At 66.9% G+C, this 10,270-nt stretch overlaps 2 protein-coding genes across 2 annotated transcripts in view; one reads left to right on the top strand and one right to left on the bottom strand.

Moving 5' to 3' along the window:
* Positions 1-4,141: 4,141 nt before the first annotated feature.
* LOC128947545 (proline-rich protein 2-like) lies at positions 4,142-9,407 on the bottom strand. The gene is made up of 5 exons (XM_054291847.1): positions 9,306-9,407; positions 7,490-7,776; positions 6,216-6,416; positions 5,710-5,909; positions 4,142-4,317 (listed from the first exon to the last, which is right to left on the bottom strand). Exons 1-5 carry the CDS (start codon positions 9,405-9,407, stop codon positions 4,142-4,144), a joined length of 966 nt encoding a protein of 321 aa, XP_054147822.1.
* Positions 9,408-9,519: 112 nt separating this feature from the next.
* HSPG2 (heparan sulfate proteoglycan 2) overlaps positions 9,520-10,270 on the top strand; it is a 42,097-nt gene continuing 41,346 nt past the window's right edge. The window contains exons 1-2 of the mRNA XM_054291845.1: positions 9,520-9,557; positions 10,103-10,221. Of these exons, the coding sequence (XP_054147820.1) occupies positions 9,520-9,557; positions 10,103-10,221 (157 nt within the window). The remainder of the gene's footprint in view (positions 9,558-10,102; positions 10,222-10,270) is intronic.

Below are 10,270 nucleotides of genomic sequence, written 5' to 3'. Positions count from 1 at the left end.
ACTCTCATGTCCTTGTAAAGTTCCCAGAGGTGTCCCCAGGTGCTCCCACGACCCAGTAGAAATCCCCAGAGGTGACACCCGTGTCTCTGTTAAAGTTCCCAGGGGCGTCCCAAGGTGTCCCCAAGCATTTCCATGACCCTGTAGAAGTTCCCAGAGGTGACACCTGTGTCCCCGTTAAAGTTCCCAAGGGTGTCCCAAGGTGTCCCCATGCACCCCCATGTCCTCATAAAAGTTCCCAGGGGTGACCCTCATGTCCCCCTGTGTCCCCAGAACAGTTCCTGCAGGTGCCCCACAGTGACACCCCCGTGTCACCCTGACACCCCCGTGTCACCCTGCAGCTGCCCAGAGGTGGCCCACATGTCCCCACACACCCCTGTGTCCCCATAAATGTCCCCACAGGTGCTCCATGATGTCCTGCACCCCATGTCCCTGTAAAAGTCCCCAGGGGTGTCCCCACACACCCCTTGTCCCCATAAACGTCCCCAGAGGTGCAGCCCTGTTCTCCCTGCACACTTGTGTCCCCATAAATCTCCCGGGAGTGTCCCACAGTGTCCCCACGTGTCTCTGTGCCAGTTCCCACAGCTGCCCCACGGTGTCCCCATGTGCCTCCATGTCCAGGAGAAGTTCCCAGGAGTGTCCCACGGTGTCCCCACGCACCCGTGTCCCAGTTTAGGCTCTCAGAATTGTCCCCTGTGTCCCCCCATGTCCCTGCAAAAGTTTCCAGGGCTGTCCCCCACATCCCAGTGCCCGTTCCCAGGGGTGTCCCAAGGTGTCCTGCCACCCTCAGCTGTCCCCACGTGTCCCCCTGGTGTCCCTGCTAGTGTTCCCAGGGGTGTACCCATGTGTCCCCCTGTCCCCCTGGTGTCCCTGCAAGAGTTCCCAGGGGTGTCACCCCACATCCCCACGCACCCCAACATAAATTCTCAGAGTTTCTCCCCGTGTCCCTCCATGTAAATGTTCCCAGGGGTGTCCCCTGTGTCCCAGTGCGAGACCCCAGAGTTGTCCCCCAGTGTCCCTGTGCCCCTCCGTGTTCCCCGTGCCTCCCGTGTCCCTGCAGATGTTCCCGGGGGTGTCTCCCCGTGTCCCCTCGTGTGCCAGTGCCAGTTCCCGGGGGTGTTCTGGGGATGTCCCTATGCCCCTGTGTGTCCCCGCTGACGCTGTGTCCCCGTGTCCCAGTGCCATTTCCCAGCCGTGTCCCCGTGTCCCGGTGCCATTTCCCAGCCGTGTCCCCATGTCCCAGAGCCAGTTCCTGGGGGTGTCCCCGTGTCCCAGAGCCAGTTCCCAGGGATGTCCCCGAGTTCCCTGTACAAGTTCCCCGGGCTGTCCCAGTGCCAGTTTCCTGGGGGTGTCCCTGTGCAAGCTCTCGGGAGTGTTCCCGTGTCCCCGTGTCCCAATGCCAGTTCTCCGGGGTGTCCCCGTGTCCCGGTAAAAGTTCCCAGGGGTGTCCCCATGTCCTAGTGCCATTTCCCTGTGGTGTCCTGGTGTCCCAGTTCCCGGGAGTGCCCCAGTGTCCCAGTGCCATTTCCCAGCCGTGTCCCGGTGTCCTCTTGTCCCAGTGCCCGTTTTCGGGGGTGTCCCCGTGTCCCATTGCCAGTTCCCGAGGGTGTCCCAGTGCCAGTTCCCAGGGGCTGTCCCCGTGTCCCTGCACAAGTTCCCAGGGGTGTCCCCGTGTCCCAGCGCCAGTTCCCAGGGGGTGTCCCCGTGTCCCTGTACAAGCTCTCGGGGGTGTCCCAGTGTCTCAATGTCAGTTCCTGGGGTGTCCCTGTGTGCCTATGCACGTTGCCGGGTTTGTCCCCGTGTCCCTGTACAAGTTCCAAGGGCTGTCCCCGTGTCCCAGCGCTACTTCCCGGGGGTGTCCCGGTGTCGCAGTGCCAGTTCCCAGGGGAGTGTCCCGGTACAAGTTCCGGGGGTGTTCCCATGTCCCTGTAGGAGTTCCTGAGGTGTCCCCGTGTCCCAATCCCAGTTCCCGAGGGTGTCTCGGTGTCCCAGTGCCCGTTCCCAGGGGTATCCCAGTGTCCCGGTACAAGTTCTCGGGGGTGTCCCTGTGCCAGTTCCTGGGGATGTCCCTGTGTCCCTGTACAAGCTCTCGGGGATGTCCCCGTGTCCCAGTGCCAGTTCCCAAGGGTGTCCCTGTGTCCCCGTGCCCATTCCAGGGGGTGTCCCGTGACCCACTGCCATTTCCTGGGGGTGTCCCCATGTCCCAGTGCCAGTTCTCAGTGGTGTCCCCGTGTCCCTGCACAAGCTCCCAGAGGTGTCCCCGTGTCCCAGTGCCAGTTCCCAGGGGGCGTCCCCATGTTCCTGTACAAGCTCTCGAGTGTGCCCCAGTGTCCCAATGCCAGTTCCTGGGGTGCCACCGTGTCCCTGTACAAGTTTCCAGGGGTGTCCCCGTGTCCCAGCGCCACTTCCCGGGGGTGTCCCGGTACAAGTTCCTAGGGCTGTCCCCATGTCCCGGTGCCATTTCCCAGCCGTGTCCCCGTGTCCCAGTCCCAGTTCCCGGGGGTGTCCCAGTGTCCCAGTGCCATTTCCCAGCCGTGACCCAGTGTCCCGGTGTCCCAGTGCCCGTTCCCAGGGGTGTCCCAGTGTCCCGGTACAAGTTCTTGGGGGTGTCCCTGTGCCAGTTCCCGGTACAAGTTCCCAGAGGTGTCCCCGTGTCCCTGTGCCAGTTCCTGGGGGTGTCCCACGTGTCCGTGTCCCAGTGCCACTTCTCAGGGGTGTCCCAGTGTCCCACTGCCAGTTCTCGGGGGTGTCCCCGTGTCCCTGTACAAGTTCCTGGGGGTGTCTCCCTGTCCTGGTGCCACTTCCCAGAGGTGTCCCCCTGTCCCAGTGCCAGTTCCCAGGGTGTCCCCATGCCCGTTCCCGGGAGTGTCCCGGTACAAGTTCCCGGGGTGTCCCAGTGTCCCACTGCCATTTCCCGGGGGTGTCCCGGTGTCCTAGTGCCAGTTCCTGGGGGTGTCCCAGTGTCCCTGTACAAGTTCTAGGGGGCGTCCCACGTGTGTCCATGTTCCCGTTCCCGGGGTGTCCCCATTTCCCGGGCTGTGCCTTTTCCCAGCCGTGTCCCAGTGCTAGTTCTCGGGGGTGACCCCGTGTGTCAGTACAAGTTCCCAGGAGTGTCCCAGTGCCATTTCCAAGGGATGTCCCGGTGCCCCGGTGCCGTTTCCCAGCCGTGTCCCGGTGCCCCGGTGTCCCGGTGCAATTTCCCAGCCGTGCCCCAGTGTCCCCGTGTCCCAGTCCCAGTTCCCGGGGTGTCCCCGTGTCCCAGTGCCATTCCCCAGCCGTGTCCCGGTACAAGTTCCCGAGGGTGTCCCCATGTCCAGGTGCCATTTTCCGGGGGTGTCTCAGTGTCCCGGTGCCCCAGTGCCCGTTCTCAGCCGTGTCCCGGTGTCCCAGTGCCATCCCCCAGCCGTGTCCCGGTATCCCGGTGTCCCGGTGCCATTCCCCAGCCATGTCCCGGTACAAGTTCCCAGGGGTGTCCCGGTGCCATTTCCCCGGGCTGTCCCCATGTCCCGGTGCCATCCCCAGCCGTGTCCCGGTGTCCCCATGTCCCGGTGCCATCCCTAGCCGTGTCCCGGTACAAGTTCCCGGGGGTATCCCGGTGTCCCGGTGCCTTCCCCAGCCGTGTCCCGCCGTGTCCCGGTGCAAGTTCCCGGTGTCCCGGTGCCATCCCCAGCCGTGTCCCGGTACAAGTTCCCGGGGGTATCCCGGTGTCCCGGTACAAGTTCCCGGTGTCCCCGTGTCCCGGTGCCATCCCCAGCCGTGTCCCGCCGTGTCCCCTTCCCCCCCCCCCCCCCCGTGTCCCCCCTCGGGCGCGCGCTGCGCGGCCCCGCCCAGCGGGCCGGGGGGGTACCGGGGGGGGGGCGGGGCGGCCCCGGGGCGGCGGCGCGGCCGGAGCGGAGCGGAGCGAGCGGGGCGAGCTCGGCGGGGCCGTGCGGCGATGGGGCGGCGGGGCCCGGCGGCGCTGCGGACCCTCCTGCTGCTGCTCCTGCTGCTGCTGCTGGGGACCCTCGGGCCGGTGAGCGGGGCTGGGGGCGCCGGGGGTCCCCAAACCGGGCTGGGGGGTCCCGGGAAGGAGCGGGGAGTTGGGGCCCGCCAAGGAGTTGGGGAGATCTGAAGGATTTGGGGTGCGTGAAAGGAGCCGGGGTCTCTACGCGCGGATTTGGGGGCTCTGAAAGGAGTCGGGGTCTCCCCCCGCGGAGCTGGGATCCCCAAAGGAGTTGAGGGTTGGGGTCCTCAACAGGGTCCCGCCAAGGAGTTGGGGAGCTCTGAAGGATTTGGGGTGCCTGAAAGGAGCCGGGGTCTCCACCCGCGGATTTGGGGGCTCTGAAAGGAGCCGAGGGCCTTGCAGGAGCTGGAATGTCCCCGTACGGAGCTGGGATCCCCAAAGGAGTCGGGGTCCCGAAAGCTGGAATTCCTGTAGGACCTGAGGTACCCTACAGAAGTTGGGGTCCCCTACAGGAATTGGGGTTCCCGGAGTGGGAGTTCCATGGAGCAGTTGTGAGCCCCCTGTGGTTTTGGGGTCCCTTGAAGTATTTGGGGCCCTTAAAGGAGTTGGGGTCCCGCCAAGGAGTTGGGGAGATCTGAAGGATTTGGGGTGCCTGAAAGGAGCCGGGGTCTCCACCCGCGGATCTGGGGGCTCTGAACGGAGCTGGGGGCCCTTGCAGGAGCTGGGGTCTCCCCCCGCGGCGCTGGGATCCCCAAAGGAGCTGGGGTCCTGGGAGCTGGAATTCCCGTCCCCTACAGGAGTTGGGGTCCCTGGAGTGGGAGTTCCATGGAGCAGTTGTGAGCCCTCTGTGGTTTTGGGGTGCCTTGAAGTATTTGGGGCCCATAAAGGAGTTGGGGTCCCCACAGGATTTTGGGATCCCCTAAAGGATTTGGGTACCATGGAGCTGGGGTCCCCTGAAGGAGATGGGGTCCCCTGAAGGAGTCGGGGTCCCCTAGAGTAGTTACGAACCCCTCTGGGAGTTGGGGTCCCTCATGGAGTTTGTGTCTCTTGAAGGAATTGAGGATCCTTGTTATCCCAGAATTGGGGTCCCCCAGGACACCAAGGAGATGTGGGGGTCCCTGTTCCTGAAGAGATTGGGGTGTCCCCCCTGTACCAGGGGGTCCCTGGCCCCCTGCCCCCCTCCCCAAGAGATTGGGGGTCCCCCCCTGTACCAGAGTCCCGTGGAGACCCCAGGGCCCACCCTGGGAATTGCAATGTCCCCCCAAAGGATCGAGGGGTCCCTCTCCCCATGCCCTGCCCCATCTGGGAATGGGAGTTTGGGGTCCCCCTGCCTGTCCTTTGTGGGGTGTGAGGTCCCCCATGGACTGGGGGGTGCATGGGGTCACCCACCCCATACCCCTGTGGGAGGGGGTTCCCCGTGACCCCCGTGTGAGGGCCCCAGTATGGGGGGGGGGGGGTCTGTCACCCCCCGTTCCTTCAGGGAATTGGGGTCCCCCATGACCCCGGAGTGGGGATGGTTCCCATCACCCCACAAACCCCCCCATGGCGGTCCAGCCCCCCTGTCCCCACCCCCTGCCCTGGCTGGGGGTCACCCATAGGGACACTCCCATCCTGCTTTTGGGGTCCCCCCCGTGCGCACCGCACCCCATCCCCCGCCCCGGCTAAATTTAAAGGGTGATGGTGGCGCCGCTCACCCTAAAAATAACCATCCCAAAATACCCGCCCGGGGGGGGGCGCTGCGCCGGGGGCGCCCCTGGGGGGGTCCCCACCATGCTGGGGGCAGCGGGGCAGGGGTGGCACCTCGGGGTGGCACCGATGGGCGGGGGGGTCCCGGTGGGCGCGGGCTGGGGGGCCCGGGGGCGGTTTGGGGTTGGGCGGGTGCCCGGCGTGGAGAACAGAGGGGGCCTTGTGCTCGGGGCCGGGCTGGCAGCGCGGCCCCCCCGCCCTCCGTGGGGCTCCCACCCACGCCCTGGGGGGGGGGGACAGAGGGGGGGATCCCCACTTTGCAACCCCCCACCCCCCATTCTGCTGAGAAACAGGGGGGGATCTGGGGACTGATCAGCCCCATAACCCCCCTGGCCGGGATGCTGGCCCTACATCCCCCCATAAAATCCATGTTCCCATTCCCACGCGGCCCACGGAGGGTGGGCGCCACCTGCACGGGCTGCGAGGGGTTAATGCGGTGGGGGGGAAGGGGAGGGCGAAGCAGGAATGCGCGATAAGATCGGCGTGCCCGGGGGGAAGGGCTGGGGGAAGGGGGGGACACCCCACGCACGCTCTGCACACGCGTGTGCCCGGGGCACGCACGGCCACGGCGCTGCTGGGGGGGGCTCCTGGCACACCTGGGGGCGTTTGGGGACACCTGGGGGCATCTGGGGCCACCTGGGAGCGCTCGGGGCCACTCGGGGACCCTCCGGGCCCGCGGCTCACATGGCCTCTCGCCTCCGGCTCGCTCCCATCGCCAAAGATGGCCCGGCTATGGGATGAGGAGGAGGAGGAGGAAGGCGGGGAGGAAGGTCAGCTCAGACGCTGGGTCCTTGCCAGGACTCCTGGGTTTCCCCTCTTGCCATGAAAACCCGACACTGCCCCAAAAAGTCTCGTTATCTCACAAAAGAACCTACTGCCCCCAAAAAATCCCCCCTGAAAATCTGCCTATCCCCCTGCCCCCAAAAACCCATCTCCCCCCATACCCACCTCCCCCCACAAAAAAAACCCATATCCCTTCCCCTAAAAATCCATTTTCCCCCCTAAAACCCTGCCACTCATCTCCACCCTCCAAAAATCCATCTCCACTCTCCAAAACCCATCTCCCTGCCCAAAATCCCATCACTCCCCCTGCCCAAAATCCCATCTCCTGCCATAAAATCCCCCCTAAAACCAAACTCTCCCCTCCAAACCCCATTCACCCCAAACCTTCCCGTTCCTCCCCCCCTATCCCGAGCCGTCCCGGGATAAATTAGGCAATGCCAGCAGGGAGGAATGCAGGGAGAGGGGGCAGGGCAGGCGCATATTTGGGGCCCCCCTTTCTGCCCGGCCGTGCCGGTGACCCCGCAGCTGTTTCACCCCCAAATCCCGGGGGCGGATGGGGGGGACGGGGGGGTCAGAGCAGCTGTTTCTGTCCCCCCCCCCTCGGGACCAGCATCCCACAGCTGTGCTGGCAGCCCCCCCAAACCCTGGGGTGACCCCAATGCCCCCCAGCCCTTGGGGACCCCCGGGAGGGGGGAGAGGGGAATTTTTCATGGGGGAAGCACCTTTGAGCATGACCTTGGGGGGAACAATGAGCCAGGGGGGGACTGCTAATAATAACCCCCCCCGGTTATTATTCTTGTGCTGCGTCACCTCCTCTTCCTCACCCGGATGAATTAACGGGGGGGGGGCACATCCAGATTTGGGGGCCACTTGGAGATTTGAGGGGCCACATCCAGATTTTAGTGCGGGAACACCCAAACTGCCGGCGGACACCGAAATAAGGGGGGTGGGTGAGATGTAGCCCCTAATTCGGGGCGCACTTTGGAAGCGGGGGGGGTTGGCAGCGTGGTGCTTCCTCACCCTCCTCTTCCTCGCCCCCCTTCCCCGCCGAGTTTTCCCCAGGGTGCGGGGCAGGATTTGGGCCGGGGAGTGGAAAATGTGAGCGGCGGCGGCGGCGGCGGGGCCGTGGCGTCCGGCCGGGCGCGGTGCCCCGGCGGCAGCGGGGGGGTCCCGGCTGCGGGGCCGGGGAGCGGGAGAGGCTTCCGGTAACCGGAGAGGGGGGATTGGCCCCGACCCTGCGCCGACACCGCCGGACACCCGGCCCGCGGCTGCGCTTCCTGCGGCCGGGATGGGGCTGGGGAGCGGGGCTGGGCAGTGGGGCACGAGTGGGGAGCAGGGATTGGGCAGTGGGGCACGAGTGGGGAGCGGAACTGGGCAGTGGGGCACGAATGGAGAGCGGGGCTGGGCAGTGGGGCACGAATGGGGAGCAGGGATTGGGCAGGGGGGCACGAGTGGGGAGCATAGATTGGGCAGGGGGGCACGAGTGGGGAGCAGGGCCTGGCACCCACGGGCTCGGGGCACTAGTGGGGAGTGATTTCAGGGCACCCACGGGCTCAGGGCATGAGTGGGGGCGGTGCCAGAGCAGCAGGGGCTGGGGAACAGGGGCGGCATCCAGGGGCTCGGGGCACGCATAGGGAATGGTTCCAGGGCATCCAGGGGCTCGGGACACGAGTGGGAAGCAGGGGCTGGGCACCCGCGGGCTCAGTGCACGAGTGGGGGAAATTCCAGGGCACCCAGGGGCTGGAGAGCAGGGGATCGCACCCACGGGCGCAGTGCACGAGTGGGGGAAATTCCAGGGCACCCAGGGGCTGGAGAGCAGGAGCTGGCACCCATGGGCTTGGGGCACGAGTGGGGAGCGATTCCAGGGCCTGGGGAGTAGGGGTGGCACTCACGGGCTCGGGGCACGAGTGGGGAGTGATTGCAGGACACCCCGGGGCTGCGGCACCCGGGCTGGGCACCCACAGGCTTGGTGCATGAGTGGGGGGCAATTCCAGGGGCTGGGGGGCAGGGGCTGGGCACCCACTAGCTCAGTGCACGAGTGGGGGTGATTCCAGGACACCGACGGGCTCGGGGCACAAGTGGGGGACACGGTGGAAGAGCCCCTGCACGCTCCATGTGGGGACTGATCAGCCACTCCCTTGGGGACAATGGCAGAGCCCCCACTGGCCGGGAACACGCGTGGGGATGTGGGGTGAGCACCCAGTGCGCATCTGGGGAGAGGCAGAGCCACCCCAAGCACACACGGCCCCGTGCCTCAGTTTCCCCTTGCACGGGGGCTGGGCTGGCACCCACGAGGGACCCCTTGGGGTGTTGGGTCCTCCCGTCCGTGTGGCAGCGTGGCCCCCCCGTGTCCCCCCCGTGTCCCCCCCGTGTTCCCCCCGTGTCCCGTCCCCCCCTTGTCCCGCCTAATCCCCCGGCACTTGTTTGCACAGCAAAGTGCTGCAGCGACGGATTCCTGTCGGGGCCGGGGCGGGGGCACCGGGCTGGGGCACACCCGGCTGGGGCACCGGGCACACCCGGGCTGGGGCACACCCGGCTGGGGCACACGCGTGTGCACGGCCCCGGGGCACCGGGCACACCCGGGCACCGGGCTGGGGCACACCCGGCTGGGGCACACCCAGCTGGGGCACACCCGGCTGGGGCACACGCGTGTGCACGGCCCCGGGGCACCGGGCACACCCGGGCACTGGGCTGGGGCACACTCAGCTGGGGCACACCCGGCTGGGGCACACACGTGTGCCAGGGCTCGGGTGTGGCAGTGCCAGTGTTCCCTGGCACCTGGAGGTGTTCACAGCCACCTGTGGGTGTGACTGCCGTGGTGTGTGTGCTGTCACACGCGTGGCGCTGCAAACACGCGCGTGTGCACGGCCGGCCGCGGGCGCGCCTCGGTGCTGGTGCAAACGCGCGTGCACGGCCACGTGTCAGCGTGCACGCGCATCCCCGTGTCAGCGCACACGTGGAGCAGTGCAAACGCGCGTGCACACGCTTCCAGTGTGGCTGCACACGCGTGTGCACACCGGGCTCCGGGGCACTCTCCCCAGTGCCTGCACATGCACGTCCCGGTGCCGGTGATCCCGGTGCAGTCCCGGTGATCCCGGTGCTGTCCCGGTGCGGTCCTGGTGATCCCGGTGCAGTCCCGGTGATCCCGGTGCTGTCCCGGTGATCCCGGTGCTGTCCCGGTGCGGTCCTGGTGATCCCGGTGCAGTCCCGGTGATCCCGGTGCAGTCCCGGCGATCCCGGTGCAGTCCCGGTTATCCCCGGTGCCGGTCGGGGCAGGAATGCCGAGGGTGTGTGATGAGCTCATCCCGCTCCCTTCTCCCGGTGACGCCACCGCACAGCCACGCACCCCCACCCCCGTCCCCCCCCCGGGGTGACGTGTCCCATCCCATGGTGGCCCTGTCCCACAGTGGCCCCATCCCATGGTGGCCCTGTCCCACGGTGGCCCTGTCCCATGGTGGCCCCATCCCATGGTGGCCCTGTCCCACAGTGGCCCCATCCCGTGGTGGCTCCATCCCCTGGTGGCCCTGTCCCGTGGTGGCCCTATCCCATGGTGGCCTCGCCCCATGGTGGCACCGTCCCCTGGTGGCCCCATCCCACAGTGGCCCTGTCCCCCTGTCCCCAGGTCACCAGCAGTGCCCATGGCTGGGCCGACGCCTTCCCCGAGGACACGGTGGCCGATCACGTCGGGGACACGCAGGGACGGCGCTACTACCGGCACCTGTCAGATGACGAGGACCTGGTGGCCTCTGGAGGTGAGGGGACACCAGGGTGGGTGGGTCCTGATGCCACTCTGCGTGCCAC

Source organism: Melozone crissalis, unplaced genomic scaffold (assembly GCF_028551555.1).
Source record: "Melozone crissalis strain CALT ecotype California unplaced genomic scaffold, PUWL_Pcris_2 ptg000107l_1, whole genome shotgun sequence".
In the NCBI taxonomy this organism is placed as follows: Eukaryota; Metazoa; Chordata; class Aves; order Passeriformes; family Passerellidae; genus Melozone; species Melozone crissalis.
Note: the sequence above shows the minus strand (reverse complement) of the source record. Positions and strands in the feature narration are given on the sequence as shown.

Excerpts from the sequence above, each read along its gene's own strand:
- LOC128947545 (XM_054291847.1), bottom strand. The coding sequence starts at position 9,407 with ATGCGCGTGCACGCTGACACGTGGCCGTGCACGCGCGTTTGCACCAGC. Across the intron at positions 5,910-6,215 it reads GGCACACGCGTGTGCAGAGC|GGCGTGGGTGGGAGCCCCAC; the intron begins GTGCGTGGGGTG and ends CCCCCCCCCCAG. Across the intron at positions 4,318-5,709 it reads GCCCCGCTGCCCCCAGCATG|AGCCCCCAAATCCGCGGGTG; the intron begins GTGGGGACCCCC and ends GGCTCCTTTCAG.